Source organism: Sorex fumeus, unplaced genomic scaffold (genome assembly GCF_029834395.1).
Source record: "Sorex fumeus unplaced genomic scaffold, SorFum_2.1 ptg000019l, whole genome shotgun sequence".
Taxonomy (NCBI): Eukaryota; Metazoa; Chordata; class Mammalia; order Eulipotyphla; family Soricidae; genus Sorex; species Sorex fumeus.
Genome location: NW_026606076.1, coordinates 41,097,128 through 41,123,506, shown reverse-complemented (window position 1 = coordinate 41,123,506; position 26,379 = coordinate 41,097,128). Strand labels below are relative to the sequence as shown.

Genomic DNA, 26,379 nt, shown 5'->3' with positions numbered 1-26,379 from the left:
CCCGGATTATCTCTCAGCTCATCATCTCTTACCTATCTCTGTCCCAGGTCCCTCCCAGCGATGGCGTGGCCCTGCCTGATCTCCCTCCTGCTTTCTGCTCTTCTCGTGTCTGGTGGGTGCCACCCCCCTTTGGCAGAACAGTGCTACCTCTTGAGGATGTGCCTCAGAAGCAATGGGGGTGGGGGGACGGGGGTCTCTGAGCCCCTCCCATGCTTGGTTGCCAGGGAGGGGAGACCCTTGGGGAGAAATCCCAGGCGGGTGAAGTTGGTTCTGGGGGTTGATATGGGGTCTCCCAGAAAGCTTGTTATTTTGGGGGGCTGGTGTCCCTGGGTCCTAGCGTGTTGTGTCTCTACAGTCGCTGCCGACACCTCTCTATCGTTTACACCCAACATGACGAATGTGAAAATTCCAGAGGATAAACCTGTTGGTGAGTTCCCTGAGTGGGTCCAGGCTTGCCCAACGTGGGGTGGCGGTTCCCCATTCCCACAGCATCGATGCTAGCCAGAAGGCTTCACTCCAGGAAGTTTGTTCCAGAACCTTTCTTGCTTGGCTGGGTTTTTGAGGTCTTGCCCAACAGTGCTCAGGGAGTACTCCTGGCTTGGGGTTTGATGGGTTCCTGCTGGCCCTCTGTGTTCGTGGGGGACATTTTCTCCTGAGGGAGGCCCTTGGTCCAGGAACAAAATTGCTACAAAAGTGATTTCCTTTTGTTTTTGTTTTGAGGTCACAGGAGGCAGTGCTCAGAGCTGACTCCCGGCTCTACACACGGGGATCCCTCCTGGCAGGACTCAGGGAACCCTGTGAGATGATGGGCATCAAACCCGGGTTGGCCACATGCAGGGCAAGTGCCTTAGCTGCTGTACTATTGCTCCAGTCCCTGCATTTTTCTTTAAAATCACTGTCAAAATGGACAAATCCACAGTCTGTCTTTTCATCTTTGCCTTTTTTTTTTCTTTTTGGGTCACACCCAGCTATGCTCAGGGGTTACTCCTGGCTCTGCACTCAGGAATTACTCCTGGCGGTGCTCGGGGGACCATAGGGGATGCTGGGGATCGAACCCAGGTCGACCATGTGCAAGGCAAACGCCCTCCCCACTGTGCTATCGCTCCAGCCCCTCATCCTTGCCTTTCGATCTGATGGAGTTGATTCATTTTGTGGGGGACATTCCAAGCAATGCTCAAGGGCCAGTCTTGGAGACTCTCACCAGCAGATCTGAAGGTTCAATGTTCAGGCTGGGTGAGGCTAGAGTGGAGCCTGGGTTTCAGGGATGGATCTTGGGGTCTCGTGCTCATCAGCATGAACTCTGCTGGTGAGCACTCTCCATACTATCTCCCTGGCCTCCTCCTTAAGTACTAAACTAATTTGCTTTATTTTGGGGGGAGCAGATTCAATGGGATTGGGGGACCATGACAGGACCTGGGGTGGAGTACAAATCTCCTGCATGTAAACCATGCTCTTAGCCCACTTAGACTATTTCTCCAGGGCAGGGAGCGATAGTCCAGCACGGAGGATGTTTGCCTTGCACACTGCTGATCTGGGTTCGATCCCTGGCATCCCATAGGATCCCCAAGCAATTCCTGAGCACAGAGTTGGGAGTAACCCCTGAGCATCACCAGATGTGGCTCAAAAGCAAAAATAAAACAAAACAAACCCAGGGCTGGAGCAATAGCACAGTGGCTAGGGCTTTGCTTTGCACACGGCTGACCCAGGTTCGATTCCCAGCATCCCATTTGGTCCCCTGAGCACCACCAGGAGTAATTCCTGAGAGTAGAGCCAGGAGTAACCTCTGTGCATCGCTGGGTGTGACCCAAAAAGCAAAAAACAAACAAACAAAAGACCCCAGGCAAAATTATTTCTCCAGTTTTATTTATGTAAATATTTATGAATTTTGAGGTCTTTAGCTTGTTGGTATTTGTCATTTTGTTTATGTCTTCATTTATGTATTTATATATTTTTGGGGGGAGCCATACCTAATGGTGCTCAGGGCTTATTCCTGGCTCTGTGTTCAGGGATCAACCCTAGGGGTAAAATGAATAATACGGTGAGGGGCACTTGCCTTGTCTTACACACAACCAACCTGGAGTCAAGCCCCAGCACCCCAAAGGTCCCTTAAGCCCCTCAAGGTATGATTATACAAGGAAAGACAGTACAGCGGGGAGGGCTTGCCTTGCATCACGTCAGATTCGGTTCGATTCCCGACAGCCCATGTGATTCCCCCAAGCATTACCAGGAGTAATTTCTATGTGCAGATCCTGAGTTTCGCTGGGTGTGACCCCAAAACTAAAACCACATAAAACAGAAAAAAAAAACAACCAACTACGAGACTTGTGGTCTCATGGATTGTATCAGGAGGGCTGTGGTGGGGGTTCCCCAGTTTTCAGTTGGCTGCAGAGCCTGGAAGTCTTAGTTCTATCCCATCTCCACAGGTGAGACGGTTTTCTGGATAACGGTCAACAACCCGAATCTGGGTGGTCTGACTTTTGGCATCAGCGGGCAAAATTCCAGTTACTTCAGTGTCAACAGTATTACCGGAGAGGTGAAACTCCGGGTCCATCTGGATTATGAGGTAAAGCAGCACCCAGAAAGGCTCTGGGAAGGGCTGGGAGATAGGGGCACCCTTGGGAACTAGGGTTCTATGGGGGCCCCTTCCTGTCTTCCCACCTGGAGCATCACTCACGGGGGGACCCTTTTCTCCACCCTTGCAGTCAGTGAAGTATTTCACCATCCAGATCTTTGCGGGCCAACCCAATGGAGTAAGTTGGAAGATAGAAGGATGTGGAGGTGTGACTGCTTGTGTCTCCTTCCATTCCTCCCTCCCTCCCTCCCTCCCTCCCTCCCTCTCTCCCTCACTCCCTCTGTCACTTCCTTCCTCTCTCTCCTTCTCTCCCTCCCTTTTTCCCTCTCTCTGCCTCCCCCTCCTTCCTTCCATCACTCCCTTCCTCTGTCCCTTCTTCCTTCCCTCTCTCCCTCCTTGCCTTCCTCCTCAGTCCCTCCCTCCCTCTCTCTCCCTATCTCCCTCCCTCCCTCCTTCCCTCCCTTCCCAGTCCCTCCTCCACTCTCTCTGCCTCCCTCCCTCCCTCCATCACTCCCTTCCTCTCTCCCTCCCTCCCCCTTTGCCTCCCTCCCTCTCTCCCTCCCACCCTCCTTCCCTCTTCCTCCCTCCCTCCTCTAACTTCTTCTCTGCCTCCCTCCCTCCCTCCCTTCCTCCCTCTCTTTCCTTCCCTCTCTCTCTCCTTTCCTCTCTGCCTCCTTCCCTCTCTCATTTTCTTTCTCTCCCTGTCTCTCTGTTTTTTTTCTTTCTTTCTCCCCTTTTTGACCATCCCTGGAGGTTCTGGGAGCACAGAAGCTGCTCCCCTCTCAGCCTTCGTGGTTGGTCTCCAGCTCTCAGTTCCCACGCTCACCTGGGCTTTCTTACTACAGATTGAGGCGAAAACGACCATGACCGTGTATGTAGAAGATCGGAATGACAATAGGCCTATTTTCATGAATGATGTCTCCTCCATCGTCATCAATGAGGTAATGTCTGACTTAAGGGGGAGTCTGGATAGGGTGCAGCCATCCCAGGAGATCTGGAAGGATTAAAGACAGCCCCCAGACCCCACCATAAGTGAGCAGAGAACAAGGAGTAAGTTCTTGAGCACTGCTAGGTGGGAAAGAAAGAAGGAAAGAAGAAAGAAAAGAAAGGAAGGAAGGAAGGAAGGAAGGAAGGAAGGAAGGAAAGAAGGGGCCGAAGGGGCCGAAGGGATAGTACCGCGGGGAGGACGTTTGCCTTGCACGCAGCGGACCTACGTTCAACCCCTGGCATCCCATAGGGTCCCTCAGTACCTAGGAATAATTATTGAGTGCAAAGCCAGGAGGAACCCCTGAACATCTCTGGGTGTGATTAAAAAAAAAGACAGAAATAAAAGAAAGGGAGGGAGGGAGGGAAAGAAAAGAAAGAAAGAAAAGAAGGAAGGGAGAGAGAGGGAGAGAAAGGAAGAAAAGAGAAAGGAAAGGAAGGAAGAGAAGAAGGAAGGAAGGAAGGAAGGTTGGAAGGAAGGAAGGAAGGAAGAAGAGATGTTCAAGGGGACAGACACAAAGGCTCAGTGGCGAAGGTCGCTCACTATCCAGCACACAGCAGGGGCAGGGGGAGCGAGAGCAGGACAGAGCGGGACCCCCTGAGTCTGCAGGGGCCCGATGGCACCACTTTGCTGCTTATCCAGGCTGTCTTTTCATTTTGGTTTGTTTTTTTCGGACAGCAGTGCTCGTGGTGGACTCCTGGCTCTGCACTCAGAGATCTTTTTTTTTTCTTTTTTGGTCACACCAGTGATGCTCAGGGGTTACTCCTGGCCCTGCATTCAGGGATCACTCCTGACAGTGCTTGGGGACCCTGTGGGATGCTGGGGATCGAACCTGGGTCGGCTGCGTGCAAGGCAAACGCCCTACCCGCTGTGCTATCGCTCCAACCCCGCCCGGTTGCTGATTTTATCCCAGGGGGTTCTGGGGTCTCTTCCCTCTCTCCTCCTCCTCCTCCTCCTCCTCCTCCTCCTCCTCCTCCTCCTCCTCCTCCTCCTCCTCCTCCTCGTTCTCCTTTTCAGACGTGATGTGTCTTCTCTTCTTACAGACCCTGCCGGTGGGCTCTGTGATATACATCGCGAATGCTACAGATGCAGATGTAGACCTATCAGGGCCAGTGAACTACTCCATCGAAGGGGTGAGTGACTGGAATGTCCAGCCCCTCTCTCCATCAGGGGGCAGCACCTCCCACCCCAGCCCTCAGAGACCCCCTCCGTGGGACTGTGAGGGCTGGTGTGGGGGTGGGGGATTGGCCCCGCTTGGTCCCCAAGTCTTCCACGTCCCCCACCACCCCTGTTAACATCACATCATCCCCAGGAGGGCATCAAACCCTTTTTGGGGAGGGGGCACTTTCTTTTTTGTTGTTGTTTTTGTTTTTGTTTGTTTTGGAGCCTCACCCGGAGATGCTCAGGGTTTGTGTGTGAGGGGGATGCTTTCAAGTTTGATGACCTTTTATGTCCGGTTTCAAAGCGAAACAAATGGTCGGAACAATAATCTAGCGAGCAGGGTGCCTTGCCTTGCACGCGGCTGACCCATAGTCTATCCAACACAGTCCCAAAAGCTCACCAGGATTGATCCTTGAGGGGCCTGAGGGAGGCGGGCAGGGCATTTGCCTTGCATGTTGTCGACCTGGGATCAACCCCGGCATCTCATAGGGTCCCCCCAGCAATGCCAGGAGTGATTCCTGAGTGCAGAGCCAGGAATAACCCCTGACCATCACGATTGTTGGAGGTGGCCCCCAAACTAAACAAATAACCCCAAATCACACAGACTTGAGCCCGAGAGATAGAACAGCCGGGAAAGCATTTGTCTCGCAGACAGCTAACCCGGGTTTGAGCGCCAGTACCCCAAAGTTTCCCCTGAACCTCCTTGAGTACAAAGTTGCAAAGCCAGAAGCCTCGAGGATCACTGAGGGTGGCCCCTCAAGTCGAATTCAAATCCAAACCCCCAAACCACAAAACAGCAATGTTTGTGTGGAAGTGATGCAAGGTCTCATGATAAAAAAAAAATCTGCTGGTGGGACATGGGTGAACAGACATTAGAACATTGTATAACTGAAACCCAATCATGGATAACTTTGTATCCATGGTGGTTTAAGTTTTTCTTTCTTTTTGGATCACACGCAGCCAATGCACAGGGGTGACTCCTGGCTCTGCACTCAGGAATTACTCCTGGTGATGCTCAGGGGATCATATGGGATGCTGGGGATAGAACCCAGGTCAGCCACATGCAAGGCAAACACCCTTCCTGCTGTACTAGTTTCCAGCCCCGGTGGTTTAATATTTTTTTCTTTTTGGGTCACACTCAGTGGTTCTCAGGGGTTACTCCTGGCTCTGCTCCCAAGGATTACCCCTGGTGGTGCTCAGGGGACCCTATGGGATGCTAGGGATAGAACCGGGGTTGGCCGTGTGCAAGGCAAACACCCTACCCGCTGTACTATAGCTTCCAGCCCCGGCGGTTTAATTAAAAAAAAAAAGTTTTCAAAAATTCTGCTAGCTAGAACAGTGTTCCACCCACAGCCTTCCCCTCCCTGCCCCCACTTCCTGGAGGGCTCCCTGGGAACGAGGAAACTGGATGGGAGATGCGCTGACGTGATGCTCTTCCTTAGGTCATCCCCAACAACACCGAGAGCAGGAATCTCTTCACCATCGAGAGAAATGGTTCCATCATTCTCCGAGGCAAACTGAACTATAACAGCAAAAGTCCCTTCTACCAGTTGAAACTTAAATCCTGTGTGAGTGGGGGGGCGCAGGCGGAGAGGTGGGCATGGTTGTTTGGGGGCCTGACTCTGGGCTCATGGCGGACGGGTCTCCCCACAGGACTTGGGGGGCGAGTATGAAGGCAACAAAAATTTCATCCAATGCTCCGACCCCTTCTACCTGTCCATCACTGTGTTGGATGAGGCCGACCTGGACCCCCAGTTTCTCAGAGAGTTCTACTCGGCCTCGGTGGAGGAGGATGCACCCGTAGTATGCAGAGGACCGGGAGGGGGGTCGGGAGGGGGAGATGGTGTGGGGGGCGGGTGAGAGATGGGAAAGGGTTGCACTCACCTCCCCCTCCCCCGCCCCCCCCCCCCCCCCCCGGACTCCGCCACCTTGTGCCCTTCTAGGGGACATCAGTGCTGACGGTGGAGGCTGTGGACGGCGACAAAGGTCTCAACTGGAAATTGAAATACAACATCACGAGTGAGAAGTGACGGAGACCCTGGCTGGTCTGGGGGCAGGGGGAGGGAGAGCCCCCCCCCCACCCGTCAGTAGGAGCCACCGGATATTCCTTTCACCAGACTCTACCATGCCTGACTGGTTCTGCATTGATCCTTCAAGTGGGGAGATCCAAGTTAACAGTCCCCTGGACCGTGAGAAGCTTCTAAGTGAGAGTGAGGAGGTGCGACTGCAGGTGACGGTAAGTGTGGGGTTCCCCTCCCCCCACTCTCCATTCTCTCACCCTTAGCTCTGCTTCTTCGGTGGGGGGCAAACCCAGTAGTACTCAGAGCTAACTCCTGGCTCTGTGCTCAGGGTCAGCCACATACAGGGCCAAGACACACACACACACACACACACACACACACACACACACACACTGTACCGTATCCCTCCAGCTCTGTGAGTGCTGGCTTGTTTTGTTTTCTCACTTCAGTCCTCTGTCCTCTTTTCTACCTTTAGGCCACGGAGACACAACAGAACATCTATGGAGGGGAGGCCCAGGCGAGCATATGGGTGACACTGAGGGTGACAGATGTCAATGACAACAATCCTGAGTTTTTCAACTGCAGCTTGTCGAACTGTCGTTTCACTCCTGAAGAACGACAAAATTACTTCTCTGGCTCCGTGGACGAGCACGCATCCACCCGCATCCCCATCGACAACCTCACCATGGTGGTCTATGACCCCGACAAGGCAGGTGCACCCCAACATGGGGAGGGCAGAGGATCAAGGAGAGGGCTGGGGGGATAAGCGGGGTGTGGGTGGTCTTGAGCTTGGGTTGGGGAGCAGTGGATCAGAGATTCGGATTCGCCACGGGGTCATGTCGGTCGGGTATGATTTTTGGTGCTGTTGAGTTTTTGGTGATGACAGGTAGTTGGTGAAGCCAAGAGGTAACCAATGGTGTGGGGGTCATCATTCATCACTGGGCGGGAACATTCAGTTGGAAGGTCCCTAAGGTACTGAGTGATGTGCCACGTGGGTGACATAGCCTGGTGACTCCTGGGTGGTGCTTGGTAGTACTAGGTGACACCAAGTTGGCACGTGATAGTGAGTGGAGGATGGCATTGGGTGGAGGGAAGTAGGTGCTATGTTGAGTTTGTGGATATCATCGAGTGGAGGAGTTGGGGGCACTGTGGGTCATGGGTGGGTATTTGGGTACTGCTGATGTTGGCTACTGTTGGTTTGGGTGTTGGAAACTGGTATAGGCGCTGAGTGGTGGAGGTATGGACTGGTATTGGTATTGGGTGCTGATGGTTTTGAAGATTGGGATAGGTTTTAGTATTGTTATGAGTTTTGGCATTGGATATTGGACTGAGTGTTTGTAGCGTTGGTTGTTGGTATGAGTGTTGGTTATTGGAAGTTTTGAGATCCATGTTTGGTGTTGGCACTGGGTGGCGGTATGGGTGCTGGCAGTATTGCTATGGGTTTTAGGTGTTGGGTGTTGGTATGCATGTTTGGTGTTGGTGTTGGGTGCTGCTAGAGGTGTTGGCATATTGGTTTGGGGTTTAGGTGTTGGTAGAGGGGTTGAGCACTATTGGTGTTCATATGGGTTTTGGGCCTTGGTGGTGTTAGAGGATTGTTACGGATGTTGATGGTGCTGGGTGTTTGAGTGTTGTATTGATGGTGTTGGGTGCTGCTTTGAGTGTTATATCAGTGGTATTGGGCACTGGCTTGTGTTTTGTATTGAGGGTGTTGGGTCCCACTTTGGGTGTTGTATTGGTGGTTTTGGGTGCTGGTTTGGTGTGTTAGTGCTGTTGAGTGCTTGTTTGTGTGTTATATTGGTGTTGTTGAGTGCTGGTTTGGTGTTGTGTTGGTGGTGTTGGGCACTGCTTTGGGCATTGTATAGGTAGTGTTGGATGCTGCTGTGTGTGTTGGTACATGAGTGTGGGTTGCTGAGAGGCGTCAGAGTAGTGCCTATTGGCAGTGAGTGGTGCCCAGACTTCGTCTCTCCTACCTTTGTGGACCCCTGCACCCCAGATTCAGGGACTGATGCACAGTTTGTCCAGAATTACCAACATCCTCCTGCCCCCAGTGTCTTCTTGGACATCAGCTGGCTACACTTCCACTGGCAAATGCCTCATCCAGGTCATGGGGGTCAGGCCTGGGGTGCCTGGTACTCACCCCAACCTCCACAGGGCAATAATGGCACCTTCACGCTGACCGTGGTGGATCCCTATTTCGATACCTTCAGCGTCTCTCCAGAGCGTGCCTCAGGCTCAGCCGACGTGCAAGTGCTGGTGAAAAATTCAACACTGGTGGACTATGAGAAAACTGAAAAAATGTTGGTGACGGTGAGGAATGCTCTGGGCGTGCCGAGGAGCCTGAGTCCTGGGGCCCTCGGACTCGGGCGCCTCAAGTTGCTTTCCCTTGCCCCCAGGTCGTGGCCACGGACACGGAAAGTGGGAACACCTCTGAAGCTTATGTGACCATCTATCTTAGAAACATCAATGACCACAGACCCTCCTTCCCCCATCCCCCGTATGAATTCATGTTCCCGGAAAACTGTACAGAGAATGTCATCGCCAATAACATCACTGTGAGTATACAGGACAGATGGCCCTGCCCCACCTGTCTGACGGTGGAGGCCCGTGTGCAGGGGGCTCCCCCGGGAGTGGAGGTGCTTCTGTACTGGGGCCACGGCAAGGTGGCCTTGTCCCCTCTAGTGAGTGTGACCTGCAAGCAGCCCGTTGTTGTGTGTCTAATTTGCAGGCGTATGACGAAGACAAGGACAAATGGGGCACGATCACCTACAGTCTGCTACCAGGAAGTGGGTAAGGAAGGCATTACTTGTGGGCAGGATCAAGGGGGGTTGGCAGGTGAATGGGTCCCCAATTTCCCTTTTAATTTAATTCATCAATTAATTTTTAAAAAATTTTTATTAGTGAGACACCATGAGGTATAGTTGTAGACTTACAAATTTTTGTGCTTGGGTTTCAATTATACAATGATCAAATACCCATCCCTCCACCAGTGCCCATTTCCCACCACCACGGATCCCAGTATCCCTCCCACCCCCCTCATCAATTAATTTTTTTTTTGCTTTTTGGGTCACACCCAGCGAAGCACAGGGGTTACTCCTGGTTCTGCACCCAGGAATTACCCCTGGTGGTGCTCAGGGGACCATATGGGATGCTGGGAATCGAACCCGGGTCGGCTGCGTGCAAGGCAAACGCCCTCCCTGCTGTGCTATTGCTCCAGCTCCATCAATTAATTTTTTTTTTTTGCTTTTTGGGTCACACCTGGCGATACACAGGGGTTACTCCTGGCTCTGCACTCAGGAGTTACTCCTGGCGGTGCTCAGGGGACCATATGGGATGCTGGCAATCGAACCCGGGTTGGCTGAGTGCAAGGCAAACACCCTACCCGCTGTGCTATTGCTCCAGCCCCCTCATCAATGAATTTTTTTTTTTGCTTTTTTTTGGGTCACACCCAGCAATGCACAGGGGTTACTCCTGGTTCTGCACTCAGGAATTACCCCTGGCAGTGCTCAGGGGACCATATGGGATGCTGAGAATTGAACCCGGGTCTGCTGCGTGCAAGGCAAACGCCCTCCCCACTGTGCTATTGTTCCAGCTCCATCAATTAATTTTTAAGAGTTAAACTTTTTACTGAACATGTTACAAAAGGCCTAGTCAAAAGACCAAAACCGGGACTTGGAGCTATAGTATAGCGGGTAGGGCGTTTGCCTTGTATGCGGCCAACCCAGGTTTGATTCCCAGCATCCCATAGGGTCCCCCGAGCACCAGCAGGAGTGATTCCTGAGTGCAGAGCCAGGAGTAACCTCTGTGCATTGCCGAGTTTGGCCCTCCCAAAAAAAATACCAAAAAAACCCCAAAAAGACCAAAACCCAGGTCATCATTGGATTCCTCAGATTCTTCTTTCTTTGCTTCCACTTTCTTCTCCTTTGCTGGTGCAGCAACATTGGCTCTTGGCAGTTTTGATCCTCAGTACCCTATGGGGTACTGAGGATCGAACCTGGCTGTGTGTGCAAGGCATTACCTGCTGCACTGTCTCTTTGGCCCCAAATTGCATTTTTATTTGATTTTGGGATTTGGGGCCACACCTGGCTGTGCTCAGGACTTACTCCTGACTCTGGTGGACTGGGATGGGGGGGAACCTTCAAGAATTCCGGGGCCCAAACCCCCGCAAGCTATGCACAATGCAAGTGCCCGACCCACTTTACTATCTCTCCAGCTCTCGGTTTGTTTTTCTGAGAGTTTGTTTCCTATTTTCGGACTCCACCTCTCCAGCCCACCTCGCTGGGCTCTGCTCAGGTGCATGCGCGTGGCCGTGGCGCGGGGGGGGGGGGGGGGGGGAGCGCTGCTTCTTCTTCTTCTTCTTCTTCTCCTTCTCCTTCTCCTTCTCCTCCTCCTCCTCCTCCTCCTCCTCCTTCTTCTTTTCTTCTTCTTCCTCCTCTTCCTCCTCTTCCTCCTCCTCCTTCTTCCTCCTTCTCCTCCTCCTCCTCCTCCTCCTCCTCCTCCTCCTCCTCCTCGTGACACCCAGCAATGCTCAGAGGTTACTCCTGGCTTTGCACTCAGGAATTACTCCTGGCAGTTCTTGGGCAACCATATGGGATGCCGGGGGTTGAACATGGGTCGGCCGCGTGCAAGGCAAACACCTATTCGCTGGACTATCGCTCCAGCCCCCATTCTTCTTAATTACACTGTGGGAGTCCCGGAGTCATTGGAACTATGCTGTGTGCATGTGGGAAGCACCAGGGTTCGAACTCATGGCCTCGTCTTGTAAGGAATGTGTGCTTTTTTCTTTCTTTCTTTCTTTCTTTCTTTCTTTCCTTTTTTTGGAGTGGGCTAAGTCTGGCTTTCTGGCACAGGACTGACAACTTTGAAGTGGATCCTAATACAGGAAAACTGACCGTGAAAAACTGTTCGTTGCTGGACCGGGAGAAGCAGGCCGTGTACTACCTCACGCTGCAGGCCACAGACAGTGGTGGCCTGTCTACCACCACCAACCTGCAGATCGATCTGGAGGACATCAACGACAATGCGCCCAGAGTCACTGGCACCTACAACATCTTCATCCAGGAGGGACAGAACAGTAAATTCACTGAGTGTCTCCAGGTGGGAGTGGTATACACTTGGTGGTGGGTGTGGGACAAGGGTTGGAATCTGAGCTCTGCTGTGTGGCATTTAGAAAAATCACTTGGCCTCTCTGATCCTCCCGTTCCTTTTGCGGGGAAAAATGCAGCCAATTCTAGTCCTTGCGGGGAATCATGAGCAAAATGGCTACAGAGTGTGCTTAGCACAAGGTTTAGCCTAGAGCAAATTCCAAAAAGCAGGGTGCTTTATGGTATTTAGTTCTTTTGGGGGGTCACACCTGGCGGTGCTCAGGGGCTACTTCCGGCTCAGTGCTCAGGGAGCACTCAGCAGTACATAAGGGATCATAAGGTTCTGGGGTTGGAACCCAGGGCTCCTAACATGCCGTGCATGTTCTCTAGCCCTTTGCATATTATTCTTCTATGATTTATGTCTTTGATTTACACCAAAAAGATAATTTGCTGACATATTTATTATGAAGCAAGATAAGGGGCCAGAGTGATAATTCAGTGGGTAAGATGCTTGCTTTGCATGCAGCTGACCCAGCTTCGATCCCTGACATCCCAGAGGGTGTTCTGATCACTGTCAGGAGCAAGCCCCGAGCACCTCCAGGTTTTAAAACTCCCCCAAAGAAAGAAAAATCCAGAACACAGAAAACCAACGAGAAACCAAGGATATGATTCAAAGGGCCTAACACGTACCCTGCATATGTGTTTTGGGGTAAGAATTTTCCAAGAAGTCTCAAACAGGCTTGTTTGCTGAATCGAAGAGCCTTTCCTAGCGCACAGGGGCTGCCCGACCTGAGAGCAGGGGTCTCTGTGTGTCCCAACCAGCCCCGAATCTGCGTCCAGGCAAAGTTTCTTACCATTCCTGGGTCTGGAGCAAGCAATATTACAGCAGGTAGGGCGTTTGCCTTGCACGCGACCGACCCAGGTTCTTCCCCAGCATCCCAAAGTCCCCTGAGCATGAACAGGAGTCATTCCTGAGTGCAGAACCAGGAGTAACCCCTGAGCATCGCTGGGTGTGACCCAAAAAGAAAAAAAAGTTTTTAACCATTCCTTATCACATTCTGCTTGACCACATCAATTAACTATCACTTTAGTTAAAGCAAACAAGCACAATTTCAGCCCGGAAACCCGGTGTTAAGTGGTGAGCTTTGATCGGTTCATGGGGGTATACATTGTTCCTCTTTCTAGCAGAGGAGGGAGCAAAGGATGACGTCTATGTCCAAAGCATCCTGGCCTCGGAGCACCTCCTCTACCTTCCTCCCGCTTCCCAGCTATATATATTTTTTAATTTTTATTAGTGAAACACCATGAGGTACAGTTGTAGACTTACAAATTTTTGTGCTTGGGTTTCAATTATACAATGATCAAACACCCATCCCTCCACCAGTGCCCATTTTCCACCACCACGGATCCCAGTATCCCTCCCACCCCCCATCCCACCATCCCACCCTGCCTTTGTGGCAGGGCATTCCCTTTTGTTCTCTCTCTCCTTTTGCGTGTTGTGGTTTGCAAAAGAGGCATTGAGTGGCAATCATGTTCGGTCTATAGTCTAACTTTCAGCATGCTTCTCCCATCCTGGGAGGATCATCCCAACACCCTTTATTTGGTGCTCCCTTCTCTATCTGAGCTCCCTTTTCCTCTAGCATGTGCAGCTGACCTCCAAGCCATGGAGCAGACCTCCTGGTACTAATCTCAGCCACTCTTGGGTGTTAGTCTCCTATTTTGTTACTTTATGTTCCCCAGATGAATGTTTGACCACATCAATCATTTCGCTTAACATGATACTATCCGTGTAGTACCGCTTGTATGTAAATTTCATGACTTCATCATTTCTAACAGCTACGTAGTACTCAACTGTGTAGATATACCAAAGTTTCTTTAACCAGTCATCTGTTCTTGGGCATTCAGATTTTTTCCAGATTCTGGCTATTGTAAAGAGTGCTGCAATGAATAAACAAGTGCAGATGTCACTTCGACTATACATTTTTGCCTCTCTGGGATATATTCCCAGGAGTGGTATTGCTGGGTCAAATGGGAGCTCAATTTCTAATTTTTGGAGAATCGTCCATACTGTTTTCCAAAAGGGCTGAACCAGTCAGCATTCCCACCAGCAGTGAAGGAGGGTCCCTTTCTCACCACATCTGCGCCAACACAGGTTGCTTTTGTTCTTTTGGATGTGGGCCAGTCTCTGGTATGAAATGATATCTCATTGTTGTTTTGATCTGCATCTCCCTGATGATTAATGATGTAGAATATTTTCTCATGTGCCTTTTTACCATTCGGATTTCTTCTTTGAGAAAGTTTCTGTTAATTTCGTCGCCCCATTTTTTGATGGGGTTGGATGTTTTCTTCTTGTGGAGTTCAACCAGTACTTTGTGTATCCTTGATATCAACCCCTTGTCGGATGTGTATTTGGAGAATATCCTTTCCCATTCTGTAGACTGTCTTTGTATTTTGGTCACTGTTTCTTTTGGACAAACTTGCAGGCTATCGAATGTAGCCTGCCCACAGGGCAGAGTCTGGCAAACTCCCCGTGGCCTACCAAATATGCCAAATACCAGTAACAATGATGGGTCTCATTCTCCTAAAGAGCCGTGAATATAATCTCAGGGCTAGGATGAAAGAGACGTTACTGGGGCCTGCTCGAGGCAATCGACGATTAACAGGATGATGAAATGAAATGAAATGAATTTCTTTTGAGGTGCAGAAGCTTCTTAATTTAAGATAGTTCCATTTGTCTATCTCTGTTTTCACTTGCTTGGCCAGTGGCGGCGTGACATCTTTGAAGATACCATTAGCTTCACTATCATGGAGGGTTTTGCCAACTTTGTTTTCAATGTTCCTTATGGATTACAGTCTGATGTTGAGGTCTTTAATCCATTTTGATCTTACTTTTGTACATGGCGTTAGGCAGAGATCTGAGCCCACTTTTTTGCATGTAGCCATCAAGTTTTGCCAGCACAATTTGTTAAAGAGGCTTTCCTTGCTCCACTTCACTTTTCTTGCCCCCTTATCAAAGATTAGATGATCATATGCTTGGGGGAGGGGGAGATGTCAGTACCAGCTATCTTTTCTCAGCCACTTGCTTTTCTGCTTACTTTGAATCATCTCATCGCAGATGGGAAGCCTTGGGTTTTGATCCCCAACTCTGCAAAAAAAGAAAAAAAAAAGATCTTAGGAGCCAGGATGATAGCACAGCGGGTAGGGTGTTTGCCTTGCACGTGGCAGACCCGGGTTCAATCTCTGGAACCCCACATGGTCCCTGAGCCCCTCCGGGAGTAATTTCTGAGTGCAGAGACAGGAGTAAGACTTGAGCATCGCTGGGTGTGGCCCTCAAATAAACGCAAACACAAAGGCAATGGCTGATCCGGGGGTTTCTGGGGGGATACCCAATGGCTCATGCTTGCTTGCCCCCGTGTCTCTTCACAGGCCTTTGATGACGACCAGCCAGGAACCGACAACAGTCGCCTGCAGTTCGAAATAGAAGACTCGAGTTACAGCCAGAACTTCTCAGTGAACGCCTCAGGTTGCATCTTCAATTTGGAGCCCCTGGACCGAGAAAGCATCGACCTTGACCAGAATGGTCGCATTGTGCTGACAGTGAAAGTCAGTGACTGTGGCGACCCAGTCTTGAGTACCTTGGTCAATGTCACCATCACTGTGGAGGTAAAGCCTGGCTCAGGCGGGACGGGGCTAGAGAGGGTTGGGGGCCTGCCCAGGGATGGGTGGGGGGTGGACACAGCCCGAAGGGACACAGGGCGTGGTCTCGGGGAACCCTGGAGGGGATATGGGTGTGTCCAGGGGGTTGTCCTGGGCATTGATCTGGGAGTTGGGTGTATCCTGAGGGTGATCTGGAGCTGGACTCGGTCCTTAAGTGGTCCAGGACTGGGCGTGTCCGGGGCGTGTCTGGGGCTGGGCGTGTCCAGGGAGGGGCGTAGTGTGGGGTGGGCGTGGTCTGGGAACTGGCCTTGTCCGGAATGGGATGGGGTGTGGGAGTGGGCGTGGTCTGAATCTGGGTGTGGCCTGGGCATGGTCTGATCTGGGGCAGGATAGGCCCAGGACTGGGGACCTCTTGAGTCACCCTTCAGCAGTCCTAGCTGAACGCTTGCGGCGAAGAGAAGAGACAACCGTGATTTCTTTTTTTTTGGGGGGGTCACACCTGGCGATGCTCAGGGGTTACTCCTGGCTTTGCACTCAGGAATCACTCCTGGCGGTGCTCGGGGATGCTGGGAATTGAACCCGGGTCGGCCGCGTGCAAGGCAAACGCCCTACCCGCTGTGCTATTGCTCCAGCCCCATCCATGATTTATTTCTTTATTTTGGTTTGGAGATCCCACCTGGCTCCTGGCTCTGTGCCCAGGAATCCCTCCTAACAGAGCCCAGGGGGGATACTATGCGGTGCCCAGGATGGAACCCCAGGTTCGTCGCGTGCAAGGCAAGCGCCTTCCCTGTGATGTTAGCTCTCTGGCCCCAGCTATTAGTATTTCCATCCTTTGGTGCTAGGGAGAAAGAACAGGTCCTTACCACACCAGTGATAAAGAGACACAGTGGGGTACACAGTATCCTGCAGGGCCGGTACTCGTCCCTGCTCCACCATCCCACGGACCAAGAGTGAGGTCACATATGGAGCAAAGGGTCTTTGTTTTGTTTTGGGAGGAGGGATTGGGGCCACATCCCACAGAACCTGGCGGTGCTTGGTGAAACATACACAGTCCCTATAGAACCATAACCAGCAAGGCAAGCACTTTCTCCCCTGCACTAAGAGAGAGAGAGAGAGAGAGAGAGAGAGAGAGAGAGAGAGAGAGAGAGATTCTGAAGTGAGTGCTCTGGGAACCACGGGTGCTGGGGATGAAGCCCAGGCTTCCTCCATGCTCCAACCCTTCAAGCCATCTCCCCAACTGCCTCCCCCAAGACTTCAGAACCCCAAGTGTGTGACCTAAGGAGTGAGTTCAGATGGCCAGTAGAAAGGGTTGGCTTTTGAGCCAGGCTCTGGGGAGGTTGACTCTTTTCTTTTTTTAATTTTTGTTTTGGGGTCACACCCGGCAATGCTCAGGGGTTACTCCTGGCTCTGCACTCAGGAATTACCCCTGGTGGTGCTCAGGGGACCATATGGGATGCTGGGAATCGAGCCCGGGTTGGCAGCGTGCAAGGCAAACGCCCTCCCCGCTGTGCTCTCGCTCCACCCCCAGAGGTTGACTCTTGTGTGTAAATGTGTGTGGGGGGAGCTCCCAAGGTCTCTGGGCTCAATTCTGTGTCTGCCCACAGGACATCAATGATAACATCCCCTTCTTCAACTCCTCCAGCTACAATTTCTCCGTGGCGGAGAGAGTTTCTGGTAAGTCCCCACCTTGGGCAGGGCAGGGTCTGAAACTGGGGGGAGTCTGATGTTCAGACATGAGTGCAGAAGGCATTTTATTTATTTATTTATTTATTTTTGCTTTTTTGGGTCACACCTGGCTCTGCACTCAGGAGTTACTCCTGGCAGTGCTCAGGAACATGGAATGCCATATGGAATGCTGGGAATCGAACCCTGGTCGGCTGCGTGTAAGGCAAACGCCCTACCCGCTGTGCTATCTCTCCAGCCCCCGGCATTTTATTTTTAATTTTTGTTTGATTTTGGGGCCACACCCAGTTGTGCTCAGGACTCTGAACTCAGAGATCACTCCTGGCGGTGCTCAGGGGACCCTGTGGGATACCAGGGATCGAACCTGCGTCGGCAGTGTGCAAGGCAAGTGCCCTCCCCGCTGTCCTATGGCTCTGGTCCCAGAAGGCGTTGTTTTTCGGTCCCCAGATGTCCAGGTGGGCGTGGTCGCCGCCGAGGATGCAGACCAGACGACCGCCAACAACCGCATCAGCTTCCGCCTCGAGGGCAGCGGATCCAGTAACTTCATTGTGAAAGCGTCCTCCTCCGATCTGCCCTGGGGGCAGGCCCAGGGTCTCCTCTGGCTGCCCCCCGATGTGAGGCTCGACTACGAGACCCAGAAAATCTACAGCTTCAACGTGACAGCGGAGAACCCCGATCCTGGCGACCCTTCAGCCACGGCCAGCGTCACTGTGTGGGTGCTGGACGTGAACGACGAGCCGCCCGTGCTGGAGGCTGCCTCGCTGCAGCGCGTGTCCGTGAACGAGAACGGGTCGCAGGTCTGGGAGGTGACTCAGGTGAAGGCCAAGGACCCCGACACCACGGCCCAGCTGGAGATCCAGCAGGTGAACGTCTCCTGCGCCAAGGACGGAGTAGTCGTGGACAGCAGCCTCTGCAGCAACTGGTTCTCTGTGAAGCCCAACGGCTCTGTGGTCATCAGTGACAGCATGGCCATTGATTACGAGACCTGCGACCAGGTGACCCTGATCGTGAGGGCCTATGATAAGAACACAGAGGAAGGCTTCATGGCTTACAGCAACAATGGTGAGGGGGCCTGGTGTGGGGGACTCAGTAATTACTGGTTTTTTTTTCCATTTTGTTGGGGTCACTACACACACACACACACACACACACACGGGTCTGCTCTGCGTAAGGCAAGAGCCCTCCCCACTGGACTCCGCAATTTACATGTAAAATACATGTAAAATATATGCAAAAGCGCCCTGGGCTGCCATTCCCTGCCCCATATCATCTTTTCATTTCTTTGTTTGGGGGCCACACGTGACTATATGGGATACTGGGGATCAAACCCAGGTCAACCATGTGCAAGGCAAGTGCTCTTCCCGCTGTGCTATTGCTCCGGTCCATAATCTTTTTTTTTCTTCTCTTTTGTTTTTTGTTTTTTAATTTTGTTATTTTTTTAATTAATTTTTTTAATTTAATTAATTTTTTTTTTCTTTTTGGGTCACACCTGGCAATGCACAGGAGTTACTCCTGGCTCATGCACTCAGGAATTACTCCTGGAGGAACTCGGGGGACCATATGGGATGCTGGGAATCGAACCTGAGTGGGCCGCATGCAAGGCAAATGCCCTCCTTGCTGTGCTATCACTCTTAATTTTAAAAAAATTATTTTATTTTATTTTATTATTCTTTTGCTTTTTTGGGTCACACCCAGTGATGCTCAGGGGTTACTCCTGGCTCTGCACTTCAGAATTACTCCTGGAAGTGTTTGGGGGAATTAAAAAAATTTTTTTAAATAATTTGGGGCTGCAATTGGCTATACTCAGGGGTTACCCTGGGTCTGTGCTCAGGAATCATTCCTGGTGGTGCTCACGAGACCCTGTGGGATGCTGGGGATCGAACCCAGGTCAGCTGTGTACAAGGCAAATATCCTTCCCATTGTACTATTGCTCCGGCCTATGCCCCACACGATTTCAACTTGGAGTCTAGGCACTTGGGGGAGAGGACTCAAAATGGGGGAGCACATGCTTTACACGGAGGAGCCCCAGATTCTATCCTTGGCATGGGGTGGTCCCCCAGGCCCTGCTGGGAGTAGTCCCCTCAAGCCAGTCTTGAGTACTACTGGGTGTAGGTCTAAAGTTTAAAAAAAAAATTTTTTTAATAAAAAAAAGAACATTCGGGGGCTGGAGTGATAGCACAGCGGGTAGGGCGTTTGCCTTGCACACGGCCGACCCGGGTTCGATTCCCAGCATCCCACATGGTCCCTCGAACCCCACCAGGAGTGGTCCCTGAGCACAGAGCCAGTAGTCAATCCCCGAGCACTGTCGGTGTGACCCAAAAATAGAAGAACGTTCACCATGATTATGGAATCCTCCTCCCGACCAGGAGCTCTGCCAGACACCTCAGAGGCCTTGATTCTTTTCTTTTTCTTTTTTTTTTTTCTTTTTGGGTCACACCCGAAGATGCACAGGTGTTAATCCTGGCTCTGCACTCAGGAATTACTCCTGGCAGTGCTCATATGGGATGCTGGAAATCGAACCCGGGTCGGCTGAGTGCAAGGCAAATGTCCTACCCACTGTACTGTCGCTCCAGGTCCCCTTGAATTCATTTTTAAAGAATTTTTTATTTTTGCTCTTTGGTCACACCCGGCGATGCTCAGGGGTTCCTCCTGGCTCTGCACTCAGGGAATTACTCTTGGCGGTGCTCGGGGGACCCTGTGAGATGCTGGGAATCGAACCCGGGTTGGCCGCGTGCAAGGCAAACACCCTACCCGCTGTGCTAATGCTCCACCCCTGATTCATTTTGAGGGGGAAGAACTCCCCAGCAGAGACTGGCGATGCCCTGGGTCAGGCTCGGTCTGGTGATGCAGGCTTGATGGTACGATGCTGGCGTTCCTATGGGTTGCGGAGCGCTGTTCCAGCCTGGCAGAGAGCTGGGTGTGACCAGGGTTTGCACTGTCGTGTGTGCAGAATGAGGGGGCCCCATGCAAAGCCAGGATCCAACTCGGCCTATGAGCCAGCCCTCTGAACCATATCGCCAGCCTGGGCTTTTATTCCCTCTTGCACTCACAGACCATACAAGCCAGGCACTCCCTATTTCATTTACATAGGAGGAATTTGAGGTGCACAGAGGGGTCTTTCAGGGGCTGGAGTGATAGCACAGCAGGGAGGGCGTTTGCCTTGCACGCAGCCAACCCGGGTTCGATTCCCAGCATCCCATAGGGTCCCCCGAGTTCCTCCAGGAGTAATTCCTGAGTGCATGAGTCAGGAGTAATCCCTGTGCATTGCCAGGTGTGACCCAAAAAGCAAAAACAAACAAAAAAACCCAAAAAAAAACAGCTGCCAGTGGAGTGGTCTGATGAGACCTTCCTGGGCTGGGCTCTTGCCATGTGACCTTGAATAAGTTGCATGCCCTCTCTGAGCTGCTTTGGGGGAAGGGGTTGGCGGATGCTAGGAACAGGATAGAGGCTCCTGTTCTGGGTCAGAGCTTGGCCTGGAGCCCAGCACCCACCAATATCATCCCTTAGGAAGCCTCATCATCTCCATCGAGGATGTGAATGACAACGCACCCTATTTTCTGCCCGTTGATCAAACCTTCGGTAAGCAGACACATCCCTGTCTTCCCTCTTCCTCTTCACATGGGTCCAGGACAACCTTGGGCATCTAATTAACCTCCCTGTGGGGCTGGAGCGATGACACAGCGGGTAGGGCATTTGCCTTGCACCGGCTGACCTGGGTTTGATTCCCAGCGTCCTATATGGTCCCCTGAGCACTGTCAGGAGTAATTCCTGAGTGCATGAGCCAGGAGGAACCCCTGTGCATCACCTGGTGTGACCCAAAAAACATAAATAAATAAATAAATACACCTCCCTGAATCCCAGATGAACCCTTAGAAGAAGAGGAAGTTCTTCATTCTGCCGCTCCCTCCCGTTAAACAGGAGGAAAGGGGGTATAGAGAGACCTTTGACGGCGGGGAGGGCACTGGCCTTATATGCGGCCGACCCGGTTCAATCCCCTGAGCCCTCCAGGAGTAAATCCTGAGCACAGCCAGGTGTGACCTCAAAACAAAACAACACATAACGAAAATCAACAACCCCCCCCCAAACCCCAAATAAAACAAAAGTTTGCTCCCAGACTTTTCCCTAAATCACATTCAACCCTGCTGGATAGTACAGCAGGGAATGCGCTTACCTTGCAGGCAGCCAACCCGGGTTCAATCCCCAGCATCCCATACGGTCCCCTGAGCCCGTTAGGAGTGATTCCTGAGCACAGAGCCAGGAGTCAGTCCTGAGCACCACCGGGTGTGGTCCAGAAACAAAACAAACCTATCTAACCCTGAGCACCTTCCCCCTCTGACACTCTCTCTGAGCCTCAGTTTGCCCATCTTGCACATGGAAGGTGGACGAACCCAACTAAAAACTTGGGGGTCCCCTTGAGCGCCACCAGGAGTAATTCCTGAGGGCAGAGCCAGCAGTAAACCCTGAGCATTTGGGTGTGACCCAAAAAGCAACCCCCCCAAAACAAACAAACAAACAGACTTGGGGATAGTTGTCATAGGGTCTGGAGGGTAGGGAACTTGAAAAGAGGGTTGAAGGGAGGAGTCCTAAGCTGGTTTTTCTGGGCAACCCTTTGGCAGAGGTGGGGGGTGAGTACTGTTTCCCGGCCCACTCACCCACTTCTGGTCCTTGCTCCTAGTGATCATCTGGGAACTGACCAGCCCAGGAAAGCAGTTGGCATATATCCAGGTAAGTGTCTGACTCTGCCCTTTGTCAATGGCCTCAGCCTGGGTATGTGTCTTGGGAAGCTATTGGAAAGAGTTCTACCACCATCACTCCCCCAAATGGTTTTTTATTGTTTCTTTCATTTTTTCCCTCTTTTTTTTGGGGCGGGCTGGAGTGATAGCACAGTGGTAGGGTGTTTGCCTTGCATGCAGCCAGCCCCGTTCGATTTCTCCGCCCCTCTTGGAGAGCCCGGCAAGCTACTGAGAGTATCGCGCCCGCTCAGCAAAGGCTGGCAAGCTACCTGTGACGTATTCGATATGCCAAACACAGTAACAACAAGTCTCACGATGGAGACGTTACTGGGCCCGCTCGAGCAAATCGGTGAACAACGGGAGGACAGTGCAGTGCAGTTTTTTGGGCCACACCCACTGGTGCTCTGGCTTTACTCCTGGCTCTGTGCTCAGGGATCACTCCCGGTGGTGCTCAGGTGACCCTGTGGGATGCTGGGGATCAAACCTGGGTCAGCTTTATAAAAGGCAAACACCCTCCCCGCTGGACTACCACTCAGTCCTCAACACTTTTTTTTTTTGAGCAGGGAGCACTGGCAATGCTCAGGGGTTATTCCTGACTCTGTACTCAGGAATTACTCCAGGTGGTACTCAGGGGACCAAAGTGCTGGGGACCAAACCTGGGTGCAAGTTCAGCACCCTACCCTCTGCACTATTTTTCTGACCCCTGGTCCTCTGCCTTTTTGGTGTGTGTGTGTGTGTGTGTGTGTGTGTGTGTGTGTGTGTGTATAATGACAGTGTCAGGATTGAAACCAGGATCTCACACATGCAAGACAAGTGTTTTTATACAAGCCCGACTCTCTGTGCGTGGTGTGTTTCAATGGATAAATGGCTCACCTTCACTGAGACCGGGGCAGGAAAATGTCTCCCACCAGGAGCCACCGAGGACATTAAATAGAGGCCTTGGTTCCTGGAAGCTCCTGGGGTCTCCTCTCCTCTGTTACCTGCAGTTGTAGACTGGTCGCCAGTCTAACATCCAAATGTCATCCCCTCTTCCTTCCAGGCCAAAGACAATGACTCAGTGAAAAATGGGAACATCCAGTTCTCCATTGTGAAAGTGGAATTTGTCCCGAAGGAAGGAACCATGACCTCTTTCTCCCAGGACTTCCGGATCACCACCTCCTCCGAGGCCAGATTGTTCACCGGCAGCATTGAGTAACTAGGGCCAGTCCCTGGAAGAGGGGAGAGGGAGGGCTCCAGGTAGTGAGTCAACCATCCTAGGAGGTCATCAAGTGGCCACCATTCCACATCTATTTTCCTTCTCTAGACTGGTGACCAGCCTTGACGCCAAACTCCAAGGCACCTACGAACTGACAGTTCAGGCTCAGGACATTCCTTCCTCCGGTCCTCCCCTCCAAACGCAAACTACCCTGAATGTGAGTGTGGGTCCTGCCTCTGACTTTGCGGGCCTCCTCTACTGGCCTCTGCAGCCTGTGTACCCTAACTGCCCCCCGGGTGCCTCCGCAGATCTTCACCGTGGATCAGAGTTACCGCCTAACCTTGGAATTCTCCTCTAGCAAGGATGAGGTGGGCGCTAACGTGGAGAAGATTAAGAAGTACGTCTGGGGGTCTTGGGAAGATCCTGGGCAGGGGATGGACAGAACCTAAGAGCCTAGCCACGCCTTTATGAAATCTCTCTCAAGTCCCTCCCCTTACACACACACACACACACACACACACACACACACACTCACTCACACACACACACACACACACACACACGCTCAACCTTTTTGCTCTCTTTGACTATGACCGGAGCAGCAGAGAGGCCTGAAAGGGACTGCCGGGGATGGTTGCAAATGTTGTGCACTGCACAAAAGCTCTGAGCTCCTGAAGCTACAAACCCAGCCCCACATTCCTGAACACAGAACCAGCAGTAACCTCTGAGCACTGCTGGGTGTGTCCCCCAAAACAAAACAAAGTAAGAACGGGAGACCAGAGTGATAGTACAGCAGGTAGAGCATTTGCCTCGTATGTGGCTGACCCGGATTTGACTCCCAGTGTAGCATAGGGTCCCCCGAGCACCACCAGGAGTGATCCCTGAACCTAGAGTCCCCAAATTGGGGGCTGGAGTGATAGCACAGCGGTTAGGGCATTTGCCTTGCGTGCAGCCCGACCCGGGCTCGATTCCCAGCATCCCGTATGGTCCCCCCGGCACAGCCAGGAGGAATTCCTGAGTGCATGAACCAGGAGTAACCCCTGTGCATCGCCGGGAGTGACCCAAAAGGCAAAATACCCCCAAAAAACAGAGCCCCCAAATCGAAAACAAACCCAACCCCAGAGAAAGGGGCTCTTGGTCTCCTCTGCCCCGAGGTGCTCCCTACTTTCCCAGTGAGTCGGCCCAGAGGCGTACCTCTCTCCAACTCCTGCTTCCATGGGCAGAGACCTGGCTGCGGGCTTGGGTTCAGCCCCTCCCCCTAAGCCTTTGCCAATTCTGTCCTTGGCAGGGCTCTGGGCCTGGCCACCAGGACCACCGTCTACGTCGTGGACATCAAGGACAAAGACTCAACTGTGCGGTGAGTGTCCACAGACCTTGTGGCTGCGGGAAGACAGGGCCACGGTTGGGAAAAACCCAGAGCAACCCTTGGGGGCTGACCCTTCTCCCTCCTGCCCACCTCAGGGCCCAAGGCCACACCTACCTGGACGCCTACTTTGTCTATCCCAATGGCACAGCCCTGAACCTTGACCAGCTGAGTGTGTGAGTAGCACTGCCCTGTGTGTGTGTATGTGTGTGTGTGTGTGTGTGTGTGTGCGCACGCAGGGGGCGAGGGAGGGGGTGTCCGTGCCTTCATTATCAGGCTGAGTGGGGGTTCTCCGACCAGGATGATTCGAAGCGACCAGAGCTCACTGATGGAGTTACTGGATCTGGGACTAGTGGTGCTGGTGAGTGGGGGCAGGACAGAGGTCATGGGGGGATGGGTGGGTGGGTGGCTGGTGGTGGATGTGGGCAGCAGAACCCCTTCACCCCGACTCTTGCTTCTCCAGGGTGCCGAAGACAAACAGAACTCCGACCTGACGCAGAGGCTCAGCGGGGTCATCATAGGCCTGGGGGTCGCCCTGGCTCTGCTCATCGCCATCATGACCACGGCACTCGTGTGTGTGCGGAGGAAGTATGTCTGCCCCCGCCCCCCTTCCCTCGCGGCTCCCAACCTGGGAGACCGGGGTGATGTCTCGGAGGGCCGGAGCCTGGGCTTTGCACGTGGGAACCCCGAGTTCCATCCCTGGCAACCACAGGGTCTCACCAGCACTGCTGAGCGTGTCCCACCCCCAACCTCCCCACTGCCAAAAAGGAAGAGCTGGGGTTTGGGCCCTGGAGGGCTATAGCCAGCCCATCCCCAGTGACCCGCGGTCATCCTGGGTGGGGCGCCTTCCTGCCCTTAGCCGTAGTTTCCTCCGTTCTAGATTCCCAGGGGCAGGTTACCTCTCACACATGGGGCAAGATTTAGACTTAGGGACTGAGGATTTTGTTTGTAGGGGATATACCCAAGTAGTTGTAGGGGGCGGGGCCAGGGATGCACCCAGCAGAGCTGGGGGCGGGGCCAGAGACTCATACAGTAGCTCTGGGGGCGGGGCCAAGAGCGCACCAAGTAGCGCTGGGGGCGGGGCCAGGACTCACCCAATAGTGCTGGGGGCGGGTCCAGAGACTCAACACAGTAGCCCTGGGCGCTAGGCCAGGGACACCCAGTAGGACACATCATTAGCACTGGGGGTGGGTGAGAGACACAGCAGAGTCACAGTAAGACCTGGATACAACCGGGTATGGTGCTAAACCACTGTCGCACTGTAGCGCTGTTCTCCCATAGTTCATCGATTTGCTCAAGCGGGCATCAGTAAGGTCTCCAATGTGAGACTTGTTGTTACTGTTTCTGGCATATCGAATAGACCATGGAGAGCTTGCCAGGCTCTGCCGTGCGGGTGGGATACTCTGGGTAGCTTGCTGGGCTCTCTGAGAGGGATGAAGAAATCGAACCCAGGTTGGCCGCGTGCAAGGCAAACGCCCTACCCACTGTGCTATCGCTTCAGCCCATGGTCCCAAAACCAAAAAAAAAAGAAAGTGGGGGGCTGTTTTAGGACCGGAGAAAGATAATTCAAAGAGCAGATTGCTTTCCATGGAGAGCCCTGGGTTCAATTCCTGGCACCACCAGCATTGACCCTCTGTGCACGGAGAAAGGCATTGCTTCTGAGTCCTTCTCAAGGCCCCCAAACAAAACCCAAAAAAGAAGAAATGCTTGTTCTCTCCCCCATTTCAAGGAGTTTGCAATCATCAGCCCCCTCTGGGCTGGGTTCACAGCCTGGCCACTGGCCAGATATGTGGCATTTGGTTAACTCTTTCCTTCCTCTGGCTTGTCCCATGTGCCCTAAGAGGTGGTGCTCACAGCCGTCCCCGCCAGGGTTCTGCCGATGCCACACTCCCGGATACTGCCCAGGGCATCTGGCCAGAGGTGCGGGT

The 26,379-nt window shown here is 52.6% G+C and overlaps 1 protein-coding gene across 1 annotated transcript in view; it reads left to right on the top strand.

Moving 5' to 3' along the window:
* Nucleotides 1-390: 390 nt before the first annotated feature.
* The window catches only part of CDHR2 (cadherin related family member 2), a 29,537-nt gene continuing 3,548 nt past the window's right edge, over nucleotides 391-26,379 (top strand). The window contains exons 1-27 of the mRNA XM_056113045.1: nucleotides 391-427; nucleotides 2,424-2,563; nucleotides 2,703-2,750; nucleotides 3,418-3,513; nucleotides 4,601-4,690; nucleotides 6,161-6,286; nucleotides 6,372-6,521; nucleotides 6,662-6,737; nucleotides 6,836-6,954; nucleotides 7,215-7,448; nucleotides 8,891-9,046; nucleotides 9,133-9,291; nucleotides 9,465-9,526; nucleotides 11,587-11,810; nucleotides 13,782-13,799; nucleotides 15,245-15,483; nucleotides 17,082-17,151; nucleotides 17,608-18,222; nucleotides 20,668-20,739; nucleotides 21,836-21,885; nucleotides 22,933-23,084; nucleotides 23,197-23,305; nucleotides 23,397-23,485; nucleotides 24,377-24,445; nucleotides 24,550-24,627; nucleotides 24,752-24,812; nucleotides 24,915-25,039. Coding sequence (XP_055969020.1) covers nucleotides 391-427; nucleotides 2,424-2,563; nucleotides 2,703-2,750; nucleotides 3,418-3,513; nucleotides 4,601-4,690; nucleotides 6,161-6,286; nucleotides 6,372-6,521; nucleotides 6,662-6,737; nucleotides 6,836-6,954; nucleotides 7,215-7,448; nucleotides 8,891-9,046; nucleotides 9,133-9,291; nucleotides 9,465-9,526; nucleotides 11,587-11,810; nucleotides 13,782-13,799; nucleotides 15,245-15,483; nucleotides 17,082-17,151; nucleotides 17,608-18,222; nucleotides 20,668-20,739; nucleotides 21,836-21,885; nucleotides 22,933-23,084; nucleotides 23,197-23,305; nucleotides 23,397-23,485; nucleotides 24,377-24,445; nucleotides 24,550-24,627; nucleotides 24,752-24,812; nucleotides 24,915-25,039 — 3,464 coding nt within the window. The remainder of the gene's footprint in view (nucleotides 428-2,423; nucleotides 2,564-2,702; nucleotides 2,751-3,417; nucleotides 3,514-4,600; nucleotides 4,691-6,160; nucleotides 6,287-6,371; nucleotides 6,522-6,661; nucleotides 6,738-6,835; nucleotides 6,955-7,214; nucleotides 7,449-8,890; nucleotides 9,047-9,132; nucleotides 9,292-9,464; nucleotides 9,527-11,586; nucleotides 11,811-13,781; nucleotides 13,800-15,244; nucleotides 15,484-17,081; nucleotides 17,152-17,607; nucleotides 18,223-20,667; nucleotides 20,740-21,835; nucleotides 21,886-22,932; nucleotides 23,085-23,196; nucleotides 23,306-23,396; nucleotides 23,486-24,376; nucleotides 24,446-24,549; nucleotides 24,628-24,751; nucleotides 24,813-24,914; nucleotides 25,040-26,379) is intronic.